General features: G+C 53.5%; 2 protein-coding genes across 5 annotated transcripts; one reads left to right on the top strand and one right to left on the bottom strand.

Annotated features, from left to right (window-relative positions):
• The first annotated feature begins 51 nt into the window (after positions 1–51).
• RPL32 (ribosomal protein L32) lies at positions 52–1,934 on the top strand. Of its 3 annotated transcripts, none has more exons than XM_051627151.1 (4): positions 52–126; positions 1,110–1,210; positions 1,313–1,494; positions 1,759–1,934. In XM_051627151.1, the coding sequence occupies exons 2-4, from the start codon at positions 1,115–1,117 to the stop codon at positions 1,886–1,888; spliced, it is 408 nt and encodes a 135-aa protein (XP_051483111.1). In that variant the 5' UTR covers positions 52–126; positions 1,110–1,114; the 3' UTR covers positions 1,889–1,934. The 3 variants fall into 3 exon arrangements, with proteins under 3 accessions (XP_051483111.1, XP_051483110.1, XP_051483112.1); XM_051627150.1 differs by lacking the exon at positions 52–126 and adding an exon at positions 273–379; XM_051627152.1 differs by lacking the exon at positions 52–126 and adding an exon at positions 961–985.
• Positions 1,935–2,085: 151 nt separating this feature from the next.
• On the bottom strand, positions 2,086–17,583 carry LOC127388102 (cullin-associated NEDD8-dissociated protein 1-like). 2 transcript variants are annotated; one of them, XM_051627146.1, is made up of 15 exons: positions 17,449–17,583; positions 14,558–14,701; positions 12,926–13,080; positions 11,876–11,999; positions 10,998–11,254; positions 10,392–10,497; positions 9,585–9,724; positions 8,633–8,925; positions 7,231–7,372; positions 5,528–7,033; positions 5,067–5,162; positions 4,581–4,750; positions 4,324–4,488; positions 3,565–3,672; positions 2,086–3,371 (listed from the first exon to the last, which is right to left on the bottom strand). In XM_051627146.1, the coding sequence occupies exons 1-15, from the start codon at positions 17,514–17,516 to the stop codon at positions 3,144–3,146; spliced, it is 3,702 nt and encodes a 1,233-aa protein (XP_051483106.1). In that variant the 5' UTR covers positions 17,517–17,583; the 3' UTR covers positions 2,086–3,143. The 2 variants fall into 2 exon arrangements, with proteins under 2 accessions (XP_051483106.1, XP_051483107.1); XM_051627147.1 differs by lacking the exons at positions 14,558–14,701; positions 17,449–17,583 and adding an exon at positions 13,935–14,019.
• Positions 17,584–17,598: the final 15 nt, after the last annotated feature.

The raw sequence follows: 17,598 nt of genomic DNA, 5'->3' as shown, positions 1-17,598 counted from the left end.
CCGGAAGCGGGGGGCGGGGCCGCGCCGTTGCCCTGGCGACAGCCAGTCAGAGGCGGGCCCGGGGGAGCGGAAGTGAGGCCGGCAGGTCCTGGCAGACCAGAGCAGCCCCGCACGGCTCTGGTGCTGGTAAGTCCCGCTCCGGGCCGGCCCCGCCGCGCACGGCCCCGCCGCGCACGGCTCTACCGCACACGGCCCTACCGCACACGGCCCTACCGCAGCCCTTCCGCCTGGCGGCAGCTCCCGGCGGCGGCCCGAGCGCCCCCGGGGCGCGGTGCCCGCTCTGCGCAGCCGCGTGCACCTGCCAGGACCCGCCTGTCCCATAAGCCCGTGCGCGCGCGGCCGGCCCTCTCTCGGCGGGTGCAGCCGCCATCGGGCACCGGTGAGTTCCCGTCCGTCCCCATCCGCCGCCATCCGCCCCCGCCCCGGCACTGCCGGCCCCCGCGGCGGGACCCCCTTTCCTCCAGCGCCGCTCCTGCCCGGGGCGCGGCTGCCTGGCCCCCCGCGGGCCGCAGGGCCGGGGCCGCCCCGGTAGCCTCCCGGGGCCGGGCGGGGCTGTGCCTGCCGGGGCGACGGCCCTGCCCGCAGCGGGCCCCGGCGGCGGCTCCGGGGCGTGGGCGGGCTGGGAGCGCCGGGCCCTGACCCGCGGCCTTTGGCGGGCGGCGGAGCCGTCTGGGCCGCGCTCGGTGCGCGCTCGGGCAGAGGGGGGTGCCGGGGGTGCCGGGGCCGGCGCGGGGGGCGGCACTGAGCGAGGGGCGGCCGGGGCCGCAGCTCCGCCCTGGGTGAGGCTCGGCCGCTCCGGCCCCGCTGCCAGCCCGTCCCTCGGCGGTCGTGCCTGGGTTTGGGGCCGGGCGGGCTCGGGCTGGGATGGAACGGCTGCGAAGGCGGCCCCGGGAGCTGTGCGAGCGCTGCGTGACCTCCTAGGATCGCATCTGGAGAGCTCTCCGTGCTCTTCCAGCTTCGGAAACGGGAGGGAGAGGGACTGCAGGTGAACACCCATTCCCTCGCCGGCCTCCGGGTGGCCAGCGAGCGGAAGAGCCCCTGCTACACGTGGGGCTCGGGCGGAGCACACACCCCCCCCCCGCCTCCCCGCTCACCCCCGTCTGTTGCAGACACCATGCCTGCCCTCCGGCCCCTCGTGAAGCCCAACATCGTGAAGAAGAGGACCAAGAAGTTCATCCGCCACCAGTCTGACCGCTATGTCAAGATCAAGGTACGGGTCACCGGGTGCTCTTAGGAGACGAGCTCTGGGGCAGAGGGTCAGCCTGGCAGGGGCTGCAGGCGGGCCCTGGGTCACACCTTCCCTGCGTTTCAGCGCAACTGGCGCAAGCCCAGGGGCATCGACAACCGCGTCCGCCGGCGCTTCAAGGGGCAGATCCTGATGCCCAACATCGGCTACGGCAGCAGCAGGAAGACAAAGCACATGCTGCCCACGGGCTTCAGGAAGTTCCTGGTCCACAACGTCAAAGAGCTGGAGGTGCTCATGATGAGCAACAAGTGAGTGCAGGGCCCGATCAAACAGGGATCAGACCTGGGGCTGTTGGGGCGCGGGCAGGAGTCTGTGGTGCTGGCTGTCACAGCAAAGTAACGAGTAGTGACACCACGGGAAATACCTCACACTGGCTCCTCATGGGCATAATGCCAGTGGAAGGGCCAGGCTGCTCTGGAGACAAGCTGCTGCCTCGGGCAGGGTGGCAGGGCAGGCACAGGGCTGCTCACAGTGACACTGTGTCCGGGCCTGACGCGCAGTCTGTCCCACAGGTCCTTCTGTGCAGAGATCGCTCACAACGTCTCCTCCAAGAACAGGAAGGTGATCGTGGAGAGAGCTGCCCAGCTGGCCATCAAGATCACCAACCCCAACGCCAGACTGCGCAGCGAGGAGAACGAGTAAACCAGCCTCTGCATCCCAGATGTATTTAATAAAGTGTAAAAAACAACTCGGGTGGGCTCTGAATGGCTGAGGGGACAGGCAGGGCCTGGGTGCCTGTGCTGGGGCAGGGCCTGCTGCAGGGAGTGGCAGGAGTGTGAGCACAGCTCCCAGGGCACCTGTCACTGGGACAGCTAATGAGCTCAGGAGTGCAGCCAGGCTCACAGGTACTTCTTTATTCTTTATACCACCCCAACCATGGAGGCTCTCACACAGCACTATAAATACTTTTCACATCAAGCATTCTTGTCAAAAGATAAAGCTTGTTACAGCTCCATGGCTACAAGAAGCATGTCCTGGGAGCCTTGCTCTCCCAGCTGCTGTCACATCCTCTCTCTTAAGGCTTCTTTCCCCCACACAAAGCAGGATTTGAACACAACAGCGGCTACACAGGAAGGTTTCAGATGGCAGAAGGGTCAGTGCAGCTGCTGGTGCTTGCACCTCTGGCTGTCGCTTCTGTGGCACTGCTGAGCACTGGCTTTCCTGCTTGGTGACAAGGGCTGTGCAGGTCCCTGCTGCGGGGGGCTCAGCACAAACCCCAACCTGCCCCACAGAGGAGGAGCAGCCAGTGTGATGTGCAAAGAGCTCAGTGCGAGGGTTAGTGCTGTACCATGACTGAGTTACCACCTCCCCTGGAAGACAGCTGGCTGAGGTATTTTGCAGTCAAAACCGTTAGAATAGAAATCAAGCAAGATAGTTTTGTGTTGCCCAAACACCACAGAAACACTGAGCTAACAGCCCAGTGGGTTGGGGCCCAGGTGGAAAGCAACAGCCTGTCCCTGTGCAGCTCCTGCACTTGGCCAGTGCCAGGCTTCTCTTTCTCAAACAGCCTGTGGCTGCTGAGGCACAGACCTGATTAGTGAAACAAATACATCTTCAGGCAATTGGGGCAGAAAGTGCATGTGCAGTGGTTAAAAAAAAAGACATTTTAAACTATTTGTACTGCAGTAAGGAAATCTTTCAGAACCACATTCAATTTTGATTCCTTTTAAGCCCTGTAACAACTTGCTGAAAAACTAGATTACTGTTCTTCCAGCCCTCCCCTCTGTAAGGATGCATTTCCCTCCTCTCACACATCTCTTCAGGGCTCAGCAGGTGCAGCTGGACCCTGCCTTTCCCTGCTGCCATACCTGGTGACTTACAAGTGGCCCTTGCAGTAGAGTCCAGCTGGATGATGTCCCCCTGGGGGCAGGAAGGTGGTGGCATGAACGAGCAGACCTTAGCTCATGTCCATTGACTCTGAGGTGGGCAGGGAAGCAGAATCCTTCTGAATGCTCTCAAAAAGTGATGCCATCTCGGGACTGGCTCTGATCTGAGATGAAAAGTCAGCCATTGCTGGGCTCTTCTCTACTTCAGGGATGGTCAGGAGAGCAGCAACTGCTCTCATGGCAGAGCGTTTCAGTTCATCCTGCTTCTCAAACTCCTGCTTCACAGAACCAGCTTTCACCTGCAAATCCAAAGCACCCTTTTCAGCTGGCATTTGGAGAAGGGAGAGGCACAAGGAATCAGACACACCAGCAGAGACAAGCAAGATACTTTCTAACCGGAGCAGTGCAGGGTGCCAGCTGCTGTGGAGCAGGGGCAGGAGGCTCCCCACAGGGCTCTGGCACCACCCCGGGTGTCACACCCCCTGGTCTCACCTTGGTGGAGCAGGTTGCCCGGAGAGGCTCGATCAGCCGCTCGAGCCGCTGCAGCACAGCGCTGGGACAGAGCGTGCAGAGCCGGGCCAGCATGATGAACGTCAGCATCTGGCAAGGGCAGAGAGAACAGGGGCTGTTCATGGCAGCCTCCCCACGGAGGCCCCTGTGGTTGCTCTCCATGCTGTGCCACATGGCACCCACAGGCTGCCCAGTTCCCTTGGACATGTGCAAGGGGCTTCACCAAGAGCTTTGGCCCTGTCAGAAACGCTCCCGCTGGCAGCCAAGGTCCCTGAGCTGCCCAGCTGGGCCTGGCACCCCACTCCAGGGTTCTGGTGAGACAGCCCGTGGCAGGAAGGGCAGTGCCCAGCACAGGGCTGTGACACTGCTGTCAAGTCATGCGGGTCAGTCAAACCGTGTTGTGACAGGGACCTAGGGCTTCTGTTAAGCTGTGAGGCCACCAACCATGGCAATGCCAATGCAGTATCACTGGCCACACTGAGCAAGCCACGATTCAGAGATACTTCAGACTTTGGTGCATTTCCTATCAAACCAACTACACCAGGCTTGCAGTTCCAAGGCCACCAGGGACAAACCAGACACTGTCAGGGGAACGGCTGCCACAGTCACAGAGAAATAGGAAACAGCACAACAGGGACAGCTTGTGCTGTGGTGACACGTCAGCTCAGTTCAAGCCCAGGCCCCCAGGGGATCAGTAACACCAGGGATGTCCCCACCCTCCAGGTAAGGTGCAGCATCTACCCGAATGTCATAGTGATCCTTCAGTCCGTCCTCCACGTGGTTCAGGTACTCGTAGATGTCCAGGCGGTCGAGGCAGCTCTCCAGCAGCGTGTACATGCACTCAAAAGCAGCTTTCCTCACGTCAAGGCCATCATCCACAGTGTGCTTGAATGGCCCCATTTCTACCTTAAACAAGAAGAAAAGTACAGCTGTCATTTCACAGCAGAGGGTGGCAGCTCCACCTCAGCTCCCCATGCCCACCCGGGCTGCTGACTTACCTCCCGGATCAGCTCCCTCCTGACCTTGGTTTCATCGTACAGGCTGGGCAGGACTGCAGTCAGTAAATCTCGGATTAAAGAAGGTTTGTTGTGAGCAGCAGAATTAAACAGGGCTAAAGCCACACGTCGAACATTCAGGTCTGGATCCTGAAGGGTTTTTAAGAAGTCACCTGTGGGATAAGAACACACCAGTCAGTCCTGCTGCAGTGTTTCAGAAGGATTTTCAAATCATATAATAAGTTTAAACACAGAAGGAGCTTATGGTCCCTAGAAATCTCTGTCACCACTGGAACATGCCCAGGAGCAAGACATCAGAGCGTTTAACAAGGACTCACGTGACAGTGATGTTCTTTAACCCCAAAAGCAGAGAAACACAGGTGAAAACTAACTGGCTTGGATGAGGTTCATGTAGGAGTGAAAAAGCCCTGGGCTGTGAATGATGACCAACATCTCTTCCAGCTCTCCTCGCTGTTCCCACCCACCTACCTATGCAGCCTTTCAGGAGAGGATCAATGGGCTGGGGCTGGTCTGCAATGGTGAATTTTATGGCAGTTACCACTGTGCTCCGGGCATGTGGAGAGCCTGTGGTGGAGATGGAGAGAAAAAACAGGGACAGATCAAAGGGACAAAATCATTGCTGTACCTTTGCAGTTCCATGTTCTGTTCCTGGTCACATTGCACACAAATTGACGAGGTAACAGGATTTGTCTTAACAAGCTCCCTGTTTAATTCCTGCCCCAGCATAATCTCCACGTGCAGTCCCTGTTCCTAACACCCTCCTGCACCCCATGCAAGGCAGTGCTCCTCCTCCCCCTTGCAGAGACCCCTTGTTTCCTTCTCCCCTTCACAGGCTGGCTTTGCTCCCCATTGAACCCACCAGGAATTTGGAAGAAGATTTTGAGCAAAACAAGGCACTCTCCCACCTTCACCCTCGCCCTTGCCATTACCTGATGACAGCTGCTTCTTCAGCCGGGGCAGCAGCTCTGAAGGATTCACCAGAGTCAGCTTCCCCAGGCACTCTGCCACCACGTTGCGTGTCCCTTCCTCCGTGCAGTCGCAGTGCTTGAAGAGCAGAGCCCAGATGTCCTCCACGTAAGGCTCAAGGCCATCGGCCGGGGAGGAGCTGATGACTTCTTTTAGAGAGTGCAGCAGGAGGTACTGCCTCTTGGGCTGGCTCCCAATCTCCTTCAGCACGAAGGGAAGATACTCCTTCAGATTCCCCACACTGACATTCCCCAGGGCGTAGGAAGCCGCAGATTTCACCTCTTCGCTGGGGGCAGTGAAGGCCTCCAGGATGACAGTTCTGAGCTCCCTCTGGGCACTGAGGTTGGTGGTGCGGCCCATCTCTGCCAGGGAAAGGAGGGCCAGCACTTTCACAGCTGAGCTGGACTTGGGGCTCTTCACATCCTGGACAAACTGGTTCACTGTCGCAGGGGTTTCCTTTGGGCAGGCTGAGGAAAGGGCAGCCACGCACTTTGCCGCCGAGTAATAGGCCTGTTTGTGTAGGGTGGCTGGTGCCTCTGCTGACCCCGAGGAGTGGATGGGTGCAGTCAGCTGCCTCAGCAGCTCCAGGTAACCCATGGAGGCTGTTTTCGTCAGGACCAGTGCCTGGAAAAAGTCTGTGATGGCATTTAGAGCCCCTCCTTGGAGCAAAGGAGAGTGGACAAGCTGAAAGATTTCCACAAGAACAGAGCCACTGATCTTAGAGAGGCAGGAGGGGTACACCTGAGCCAAAGTAGTCAGGAACACGATTGCCACCTGGGAAACATGCATGTCATTCTCAGTAATTAATGCTGGGAGCTCCGTGAGGACAGACTCTATCATGGCAGGCTTGAGGCTGTCACTGTAGTTCTTCACCAGGATGTCCAGAGCAGTCAGAGTGCTCAGTTTCAAGGCACGCTGGTTCTTTCTCAAGAAGGAAGCTAGAATAGGAAAGCCTTCCCCTAGAATGGGTCTCAAATCTATTTTAAGTGGAGAACTAGCAATTAAGGTTAATGCTTTGACTGTTGTCAATCTGGTGATTTCATTTTTGAGCCTCTCCAGAAATATCTTCAAGGTTGGCTGGAGATCAGTGCTTAAATGGTCTCCCAGACTGTAAATGATTTGTCCCATGCAGGAGATGGCACGCTCCTTCACCTCCTGGTCAATGTCAGCTGCCTTCAGTCTCTTCAGAGTGCTGGGGAAAAGGTCCTTCACGTAGGGCTTGGCATCAAAAGTGCAGGGCTTGTCCAAAGGCCTGATAACTTTCACAAGTTGCTGAGTAACCAGCAGAGCTTCTGAAGTGATCTTATAAAAGGGGTCTCCAATGCAGGTGACAACCGGAGGCAGCAGGCTTTTGATGTGAGGGTGAAACACCTCAGGTTGGTGGTTGCAAAGAAGGACATGAAGGAAAGACAGAGCATCAATCCGCATGTTGGAGGAGCTGGATTTATCAGCCAAGGAGAAAACAACACCTGTGCAGAAGAGACAAGGAAGACTGCTGCCTTATTCCATCAAGTGTTCCTGTCGAACCCCCTCCCCTCAAAACACTGACACAATCAGTTTCCTTTCCTTCCTCTCCCCGCCCAAAAGGTATGAGCCATTGGAGAGAGCTGCTGGGAATGGATTGAACCAACCCTGCTTCTGCACCCCGAGACCACCACCAACTTACCAGGGACCAGTGCAGGGATGTGATCTGCCAGGCAACCAGGAAGGACGCTGGCCAGTTCTGTCAGGAGGCTGAAACACCCCTGTCGTGACTTGATGCTCTTCTCTTTGAGCTGCTTGTGCAAGGCCTTGACAATGTTGGGGACCTGCAATTGGGAAAAGAAAACCAGAAATAAACACCCATCAGCCCATCCCAGGGCACAGGGCTCTGCCACCAAAGCAGCTTGCTCAGCTGGGCCAGCATGTGGCTGCTGTTCCCAGAGACCAGACTGGGGACAGCACAGGGCAGGGACAGGGTACATGGAGAGAACTCTCTTTTTTCCATATTCTACAGACTCCTGAGCAGCCTTTCCTGAAGCTGGAGTCATCCCCTAGCTCAGAAGCTTAAAGAAACACAACAAAAGGGTCAGACGAGGACACAGGGCTAAAGGAGCTCTGAGTTCTGCAATGCCTTCCTGCTCTGCTGCCCAAAGACCCAGCCCCAGCACTGCACTTAACCTTGGACACCCTGCCAGTGTTTCAGTGAAACTAAAATGTAAATCACAGGGCTGAGGTGCAAGTTATATCAATAAATATCTCATACATCTGAGAAGATTAATCAGGGATGTAATTACATTTTGGAAGGGATTTTGACCCTCCTGCTTCAGGGACTCACCAGTCAGTAGCAGCACTGGCCAGAAAAATCTGCTCTTGTGGCCAAACTATTCTAGAACAATGTGGTTATTTCCTATGTTTCTTTTTTCTTCTAAAATGGTGTGTATGGGCCTCAGTGCCAGCAAGGATCCTGGGCAAGGCAAAGCCCTGATCAGCATGTGTGGTGAAATTGTCCTGACTAATTCCTGCAGCATGTTTCTGAACTGGAGCAGCAGGTCAGAAAACTTGCCCCCACTGCTGTGTGTCTGACCAGCAGTGATGGGCACAACCACAGCAACCTGCCTGGGAGGCCTCTGGCTGTTTGCCCACAATGGACTGAGTCATGTGCTCTCATACACCTGCTGACCAGACCCAAACCTCTCTGAGCTTCCAGTGTCATACTCTGGTGCCTACACCACAGTGTATTCCATGGAATTCCTGAGCAGCAGCTGGACTCACTGTCAGGCCCCAGACTGGCACCTCACCCAAAGGCTAGCCCATCTCACACCCCTTCTGCCAACCTGTGCCTGAGGCCAGCAGAGGTGCCAGGCAGGTTGTGCCTCAGTGCTCCTGCTCTGGCTCAGTGCTCTCCTGGGAATGCAGGAGACACACTGGGAAGCTGGCCCTCAGGATCTGCTTCCCTCTGGCTGTGTGCCAAGGGCGCCTTCAGCCAGCTGTGTTCTCAAGCTTTTCCACTCTGTGTGGCCACAGGTGGCATGGTACCTCGTTCTCTTCACTGCTTTCTGACTTCATCTGGCCCCCCATCTCCTCACCTGGTTCTGAAGCATGGTCAGGGGAAGGTCCTCCTTGCCAGCAGCCTCTGACGCATGCAGCCAGCTCTGGATGGGCAGCGTCTGCTTCAGCAAGGAGATGTAGGCACTGAAGATGTCAGCTTTGACATTCTCCTCCCTCTCCTTGAACCTGCTGATCAAGACTGGGGAAAGAGTTCTGTAGAAGTCCTGAAGGAGGTCGTGCCTGCTGCTGACCAGGGCCTCCAGGCACTTGGCCGCAGACCTGCGCACCTTCCAGCTCAGGTCGTCATCGTCGCTGTACTCGTCGTCGCTTTCTGGAGGGGAGAACAAGGAGCACCATCGTGAGGAAACCAGGGGCAGAAGATCACTGGGTCCTCACAGCTTCCCTCTCCAGCTGACCAAACAGGTGCAATAACTCACACACCTCTGGGAACATGAACTTGTCTGAACAGCCTGGCCAGTACCAGGCAATAAGCCCCAGGGCTGGGGCTGCCCTCTGCCAGATTCCTGCTCCAAGTAAGAGCTGATGGAGAATAAACCTGAGTGGCACTGCCCTTACTGGCCACTCAGCTCAGGCATCAAGGCTTTTGCTTTGAATGCAGAATGAGGTTCCCAGACTTTTAAAGACAAAAATACATAAATATGTGTCTTAGCAATTTCTGAATAGCACAAAACAGCCTAACCATTTACTGTGTTAGTGGCAGAATATCTAACATACTCTCCATGGCCAGGATCTTACCCCAGTTAGTATGAATATAAACAAAAATTACTTTCTTCCAGGAAACTTGTTCTAACACTTGCTCTTAGCTGCCAAGCTACATGCAGCTATAAACAGAGGCTTATGAAATGTTGTCTATAGCAAGCAGAAAGTACAGCAAATCTGAATAGTAACATCACAGAGGTAAGAAAGCAGGAAGGGGAGAAATGTTAACCCAGTGTTCTGCTGAGCACAGTCATCCTCACAAGCAGGCACCTTGCTCTTCATCCTCCCCATTTTCAGTTTCCATCATCTCTTCCTCCTCATTGTCATAGTTGTAGTTTGGGTCAAATGTGATGTACTTCAAACATAACCCCATCACATTATGGATGTGAGGGTCAATTTCCTTTGGGCACCTATCATGACAAATAAAAATCCTAAGAGTTAATAAATTAAAGACTAAGCAATCCTAAATATCCAAACAAGATAATTAATCTCAAAAGGATCCCAAAATGCTTCACAGACTACATGACCCTTTTGTTAACATGAGTTAAACCAGAGCTGCTCCTTCCTGCTGTGCACGAAGCAAACCACGTTCTCCTGGGGAGGAGGCAATGATTTCTGAAAGGAAAAACATAGAAATAAATTGCCTTCACCACCTGTTGGAATCCCCTCTTCATGGGAGAAAACCTGGGCAGCTCTTCAGGGCTCCTTTTCCAAGACAAGCAGCAAATATTTGACCCAACCGTGGGAGAGCTGCAGCTCAGCAGCTCTTCTGCCTGAGCCCCCTTCCTGTCTCCCATTCCCCCCATGCACCAGGAGTGAGGCTGCTCCCTCTTGCTGAGGAATATTTCAGGGACAAGGAAAACTCCTGCTCCTGCAGAACCAGTACAGAGACACACTCACACGTTGAGGTAAAATAGCTCACAACTCCAGCCCAACTCTACCTGTAAGGAAGATGTGACCTGTCCTTCCCAACAGGAAGCTGGGAAGGCACTCGACCCTGGGTGCTGAATGCAATATTTACAGCAGGAGGACACGGATGCACAGGACAGGGAGCAGTTGCTCCTCAAGGGCACACACCTTCTCACAAAAGACTCAAAGGCCTGAAAGCAGTACTCCCTCAGCTCGTCATCTTCCACGTTACAATACTGGACAATCAGAGGAATTATCTTCTCCAGATGTTCTCCTGGGAAAGACAAAGTAGGCAGCAGTGAAAAGTCAGCCCAGGGGTCACTTCCCATCTCTCACTTCCCTCGTGTGCCTGGCAGAGCATTCCTGCCCTGGACCTCATGGTCCAGCCTTGCAGGGATTTTCAGCAGACAGCTCCTGCTCCCTGTCCTCCCCTTGCTGCCACTTCAGTTATGGAAAGAGCTGTGACTAGAAATCTTCTAGGCCCTAATCTCAGCTCTGGCAGATCGTTTAGGTAAGATTTCTTCTCTCATTTAAAGAGGGGGAGTCCACCGATCTAGTTCAGAGATGTTCCTTCAGACCAGGGAAGTGCTTGAGATGAAATCACCACAGAAGGGCAGCCAGGGAGATGCTCTGGTGTCTCCTCCCTTCCAGCTCAGGACCATAGTGGGAATCACAAAGCCCAAGCCACTCCAGTTGTGCTCAGGGTGCAGACACTCCCCGTGCCACCCAGAGGAGCTGCTCTACCCCCAGACACGTGTCAAGCCCCCGTCCTACCTATGCGGTGCCCGGCCTGTCTGCTGATGCCAGCCACGCACTGGATGTACGTCCTGGTGGTTGAAGTGGACTCGTTCCTCCTCAGCTCGGCCAGCAGGTGCTCTGTGAGCTCGGAGAAGATGCTTCCACTGCAGGTCAGGACCAGATGCCCCAGGGCAATGATGGCCCTTTTCCGCACTGCCAGCCTGGGGCTGGTCAGCTGGGGAAGGAGGCAGCTCAGGATGGAGGAATGGAAAGAGTAGAGTGTTCCCCCCAGCCTGCAGTCAACAGCAGAAGACAGAGGTTGAAAGTTAAGGCCTCAGAGCCTTCTTGCCAGCAAAAAAATGTAAACATCCTTCAGCAGTGAGGACTCCATACATGATGTGGGGAGAGAGTGGAAAAGGGTGGCTTTGGCATTTTGGTCTGAACACAACTTGTTCTGCACAACACCGGGAGAGGTGACTTCTCTCCATCAGAGTCTGGTTTTGACAGTGCCCTTCTGGATGACCTGGGGGTTGTCAATAATTTCCTGCATGCAGGTGACATATGACACTGTCACTCTGACTCATGTAACAAGAGAAAGAGGCAGCCAGGAAAAAAAAATGCATGTGTGGCCAGATCACAGGGCTAAAATAAACTTCCCTGCTTTGCCCTCTCCCTCCCCACAGTCATTTGAACGGAGCCTCCGTGGGATCTATCACCAACATCACTGCTGCTCCCAGGCACAGAAGGGCTCAGCATGTTGTCTCTTAGCCCTGCTGGGGAATTTGTTTTGCTGAGATATTCCCATGGCAGCCAACCCAAGTCCCTTATTTTTAAGTCCTCATAGCAGGATCAGGGAAACACAGAACCCCAGAGCCAGCACACACATGCAGCCCAGCTGGGAAACCCGTGGGTACCTGCTCAGCATATCTGACAGGATGTCAAGAGCCTCCAGCTGCACAGACACATCCTCCTGCTTGCCAATGGCCCCTGTCAGCTGGGCTGTGATCTTTTTGCACACGTTGGCTGTCATGGTGGAGCCTGAAAGAGAGGAAATTTTCCTCAACGTCAGCTAAAAGGAAGCCTTTTATTGCTAAAAACCATTTAATCCATCCTATAATTGAATAAAAAAGAGAACAAAAGAAATCACCACTGGGAGCCTAAGCAGAACAGCAGTGGCTGGCTTGTCTGAGAAGGTGGGGAGACACTGCAGACAGAGGTGTCACTCCTCTGGGTGTGAGGCACTATCTGGAAGAAGCTTCTCTTCTCCCCTAAAAGGCCCTGGCTATCACCCAGGCAGCACCCAGGCCCAAGCAGGGAGCAGATGCAGGTGGGAAGGTTCTGGCATGGTTTCTTCTGTGTTTTTAACTTGAAAATGTTCAATTTCAACACACACAGGAAGAGCAGTCTCCACAGACACTGCTCCTTAGCTCTGTGATGAAATTTCAGGGTAGAACTAGGTAAACTCATCCCAAAATAACATGTTACTGAGGTTCAATAACGTGTTGAGATTACAACCACAGTCCAGAACCTCCATCTCCTACAGTCCAGGTCAATGTCTAGATACAAGTTTAGTCTTCATGATGGGCTGTGCTTGACCCAACACCAATTTTTGACTTTTTTTTTTTTTCCAGTTGTTTCAGTGCAAAGCACAAGCAGCTTCAAATTACACAGAACTTTCAAAGGAAGGGACAACTGCTTCCCACACCACTCTGAACAGCCTCCGTGACGCAACTGAGTCCCTTTAGCACTGTCCTAAAAAAAAAAAAAAAGGATTTCTCCAAGAACTCAGATGCAGTTTCAGACTTAAGTACCCTTGGGGTGATAATCTCAAGTTTTCATTTCATCCCACCTTTAAGCACATTGGTGTCTCAGCTTCTAGTCTCTCTTCTCCTTATCCCATTGCTTGTCCTCTAGCCAGTGAATAGGAAATCTGTAAGTCTGGCACTCAGGGTCGGACACTTTACCTGCAGAAGCTGGTGGCAGCTCAGAGATGACTGTTTTCAGTCCAATGCTGGAGATATCCCGCAGCTGCTCCTTGTCAGACAACATGTTTGCACACAGGGTATCCACGATGGTTTCCACCTGGTACTCCTTCACTTTGCCCACCAGCGGGCCCAGGCTGCAGGAGGGGAAGCTGGTCAGGGTCAGGAGGAGGAGGGATGGTTTCCACCATTCTCAAGGAATGCTCAGGCTCACTCCTCCTTAAAGGCAGCTCAGCCACAAGTGCAAATGCTACCAAAACATCAAGCACCAATATACCCCAGCAGGTTGTGTCCCTGGATTCAAGGACCTCACATTGTTGTCTCAAACCACTCTCTATCTGACCACAGTGAATTCCAGATCAGGTTTGTAGGAGCACATTTCACATCAACTACTGCAAATGTGAGGCCAGCTAAGATCTTACTGGAAGGAGCAGCTCAGAAATTATAAAACAATGAACTCAAACCAAAGCAACCATGTTACACAGAGTAACGGCAGAATTTACAGGCATTTTTGGAAAAAAAATCAAAAACAACCCAACCATCAGAAACTGATTTTCAGGAGGAAATGCCAAATGGGTTTGCACCAGCAATTAGCTACTTACAGCCCTCTGCCCTTTGTGTGAAAACCTCCACCTCAGCCAAGGCTCAGAATTAAACAAAACAGAGACAGCTCCCTTTCCCCTGCACTTCTAAAAAAATTATAATGATTACAAAAACGTTCTGTTAACGACCTATGAGTCCTGCTGACAGGGCAGGAGAGAAGTAGCTTGCTCAATGCCCATGCGTTTTGCTTCAAAAAAACAGAAGAAACAAACCCAAAGCAGGCAGAGACAGGAACAGGGCCAGAAAAAGTCAGGACAGAAAGAAAGGGCCAAAGGTCACAGGGAAGGTACAGGGAGAGAAGCAATATATGGTTAAAAAGATGGAAACATGAATAAGATGCACAGTAGGAAAAAATACAGGTCCTCAAAGTTGTCTTTAAATGGCCCACCTTTCTGGAGCCCTGTGCGTGAACTGACCCAGCCAATTCCTGTCTAGAATGAACTCTCCCATTTAGACACTCTGGGGGAAAGAGACAGGAGAGAATGTGTCAGCAGAAGGATCAGTTCACCAGATGATTCAGAACTAAAAGAGCCTTCTGCCTTTTTCTTTGGGATTAAAAAAATACTGAAACGGTCCAAGGCAGAGCAACAGCACACGCTGCACTTGGAGCCAAAGCAGGGGAAAAACCAAGTGCATCATGAACTTTAATGACAGTGTCCTTGAAGAGCAGGACTTGGGCCTGAAATTCAAGGGCCATTTGGAAGGGGTGCACCTGCTCAGTACCATCTCTACCAAAGGTAGGGCCACTGGGAAATCCAGCACTGGATTTCAAAGCCTCAGAAAGAGAGGAACTTGATAACCAAAATTTTAAGCTGGGCTTCTCTCTGAAGGAATAGAACCTTTATTTAATATGGTAAAATTCAAAATATAAACACTGAACTACTTCCAGAATCCCCTGCTGCTCCTAAACAGGCATGTGCATGCTCACCCTTTCTGGACAGCAACAGAGAACAAGCCTGTGACAGCTTCACCATGGACATGGAATATGGTCATTCCTGCCCAGGCTCTTACCACTTGACAGCAAGGTTCTGCACTTCCCCATTTTTGTCCTCCAGCAATTTCAAAAGCATCTTCACAACTTTTTTCTCGCTGTCTTCATCTAGTTTTATGGAGTCTTTCTGCAGTTCCACCATCAGGTCGTTGGTGGCCATAAACCTGAAAGAACACCAGGCAAAAGTGGACTGGCTGACACAGACACAATTGCACTTCCTTCCCACCACTTTGGACAATGGAACTTGACAATGAGTGTTTGTGTGAAAACACTTCCAAAGAGTAATAACCTAAAACCCTTTTCCCTGTCCTGAAAGACAAGGTACAGAGAATTACTGCTGTCTCACAAGTGGGAAGCGCAGGTAGAAGCAGCTGGTGAAAAGGCTTCAGACAAGGAATCTGTGAAAATCAGAAATACATGTTCTCTCCTTAAAATAACAGGGATGGAGAAAACTAAAACACTAAAATTAGCATGCAGCTTGTAGATTTTTGTCTCAGTAACTAAACCAAGATGATTAAATGGGCTAGAAGATACCACAGAGTTTTTTCCCCAGCTGCCAGGCCTAGGAAAGCCAGTCTGGGGTCTAAGAATGCACCTGGCTGTCTTCCCTCTGACTTGTTCAGCACCGACAGTCTGATCCCACATACAGAGAAGGGGCTCAAGCTATCAAGCTCAAAAATGAAAAACAAACTCATGAGTCCACCCAAACCATACCTTAAAAGCTCCCTAGGCTATTTATAGATTGCTATTGTTCAGCCCAGCCAGAGTTTGTTTATATCCTTCTGCTCCTGGAAGCCTTTACTAATCCAAACAGTTGTGTCCTCCACACACTCAACCTCTTTCCTTGTGTAACTCCCTCTCCAAGCTGTTTGGGTTTTTTCTGTTCTACAAAAAAGACCCTAAACCTCTGACTCCAGCAGGGCTCCCCTGGTGCTGGGTGCAATGCTGCCACAGGCTGGTGTATCACTTGGGCACCAATCAGACCACAGAGGCTGCACCTGTGCCACAGCTTCCCTTGCTGACCAAACCTCTACAAGAGCTGCTTCCATCCAGGATATGCGCAGCCTCGACCATGCCAATCCCTACACCTCATCCTCTGGTGCCCCTTTATTAAGAAGCACTTGTCTGCTCTTCAGTCCTTATCCACTGTCAAATTGATAATGCTCACATTTTAATAGCAAGATAATATTTGGCATGAAGGAACATTTCTGATTTTTTCTCCCATGAGCAAACCCAACATCTTAGCTTGGAAGCTTAGAAGGAAAACCAAACTCCCAGCTGTTAGTCAATGTAATTTTCTAACAGGGATGATGTCAAAATGGATAATGAGAAGTACTGGAAAGTATCTATTTTTCTGGGAGCAGGAAACGTAAAAGCTGCTACAAGTCTGATGTTCTGAGAAACCTAAGTGTGGTTATTGTGTTTGGTCCCTTTCTAATGCTGGCCTCAGCACAGGGATGGGAATCTGAAAGGAAGTGCAGAGAAGCTCTTCCCTCTACCAAATGGCACCTCCATTTTAAATTAGGCTTTGATGTAATTAATTCAGCATGTAAGGGCCCTCATGTATCAGGGCAACATTTGTGTCTTCCACCTGCAAGCCTACTCCTGAGCAGCAGCTGGGCACATCTGGAAGGAGGAAAGGCTGTGGTGTCAGGCAGCCAGGAACCCAGAGTGAGGAACCCAGAGGGCTCTGATCTACAACGCTAGCAGTATGTGATCTATTTTGGATTCTGCCAGAGCTACTGAGCTGCACTTGCAGTCCCATGTCTGCGCGGAACAAGCATGACCAATTATGGCCACGGGCTGAGCAGAGCCTTCCACAGCGACACGTGCAGCTTTTGACCTGCTACCTGCTGCCACCCTGCCCACAGCACCTGGGACACTGGCACCAGGGCCCTGTACCAGTGGGAAGCACCTGCAACCTGCCCCTGCAACTGGTGGCACAACTGGAGACACACAGCGTGCCGACGTCTGAGCCTGTGCTGGCAGGAACGGCCCTGGGGTGTCTCTAACATGACACATGCCCCGTGCTGGGCACACCTCGTTTGGAGCGTTAACTGCAAATTCTTTGAACAAAGTGTCTGTGCAACTACTCCATCACTGGCTTCTCTAAAAAGCACCTCTTTTAACATCAGAAAAACAACAGCAGCCTCTGCAAAAAACAACGTACTTTCAGGATATGACTTGCCTCTCTCTTCTGCAGGGCCTCAAAGCCCCAAGTCTGGCACAAGCACCACCTCTCAGGCTGGTACCATAAGAACAGGCTCGTCTGTGAAACGCCTCGTACTCGTCAGCTGTAATCATTTTTTATGGGGCTCTTTAAGCGTTATGCCATCAGCCTCAACCCTAGAAAGATGTCATTTTTGTTTTGCTGCTGACATAAAGGGAACACAAGAATCCCGGTGCTGCCGGAGGCCGGTCCTCCCGCAGCACGGCCCGGCCCGCAGCACAGCCCGCACATCCCGCACGGCCCGGGCCGCGCTGTGCTGCCCCGCACAGCCGGCGCCAGAGCAGCGCTCTCAGCGCTTTTGCCGCGATGCTGCTCGTCTGCAAAGCGAAGAGCCTGAATCCAGCCGCCCGGCCTCGCACCCCCCCCTGCTCTGCCGGCTCCTCAGGCGGCAACCTCGGCCAGGGGGGCGAGCCGCTGGCTTCTGGCGCTCCCCTCTCGGCCTCAAGGGCAGAACCGGCCTCAAATACCGTCAAACACGCCCGATTAACGCCCTGGCACAGAAACTGCCCGCGCAGGCCGGGGCACCCCGCGACCGCCGGCCCGGGGGGACGGAAGGCCCCGCTCCGGGGGGACGGGCCCGGGGGGACGGAAGGCCCCGCTCCGGGGGAGCTCCCCGGCCCGCACCCGCTCTCCGGCGCCGTCCCGGGCGGCTGCCGCCCGCACGGCCGGCCCGGCCCGCACCTGAAGTCCTTGTCGGTGGAGGTCATCTTCTCCAGCAGGCTGGAGACGTGGTACGAGCCGCTGGCCATGGCGGCGGGCGCGGCGGGCGGCTGCCCTCGGGCCGGGACCCCGAGCCGGGGCTGGGCGGGACCGGGCGGGGCCCGCAGGCCC

This window comes from Apus apus, chromosome 9 (genome assembly GCF_020740795.1).
Source record: "Apus apus isolate bApuApu2 chromosome 9, bApuApu2.pri.cur, whole genome shotgun sequence".
Taxonomy (NCBI): Eukaryota; Metazoa; Chordata; class Aves; order Apodiformes; family Apodidae; genus Apus; species Apus apus.
Note: the sequence above shows the minus strand (reverse complement) of the source record. Positions and strands in the feature narration are given on the sequence as shown.

Coding starts and splice junctions, on each gene's coding strand:
- LOC127388102 (XM_051627146.1), bottom strand. CDS start 17,516: ATGGCCAGCGGCTCGTACCACGTCTCCAGCCTGCTGGAGAAGATGACC. Junction 13,081..14,557: donor CAGAACCTTGCTGTCAAGTG/GTAAGAGCCTGG, acceptor CCCCTCCTGCAG/CCTGGGCCCGCTGGTGGGCA. Junction 5,163..5,527: donor GAAGAAGCAGCTGTCATCAG/GTAATGGCAAGG, acceptor TCTCCACCACAG/GCTCTCCACATGCCCGGAGC.
- RPL32 (XM_051627151.1), top strand. CDS start 1,115: ATGCCTGCCCTCCGGCCCCTCGTGAAGCCCAACATCGTGAAGAAGAGG. Junction 1,211..1,312: donor ACCGCTATGTCAAGATCAAG/GTACGGGTCACC, acceptor CCTGCGTTTCAG/CGCAACTGGCGCAAGCCCAG. Junction 1,495..1,758: donor GTGCTCATGATGAGCAACAA/GTGAGTGCAGGG, acceptor TCTGTCCCACAG/GTCCTTCTGTGCAGAGATCG.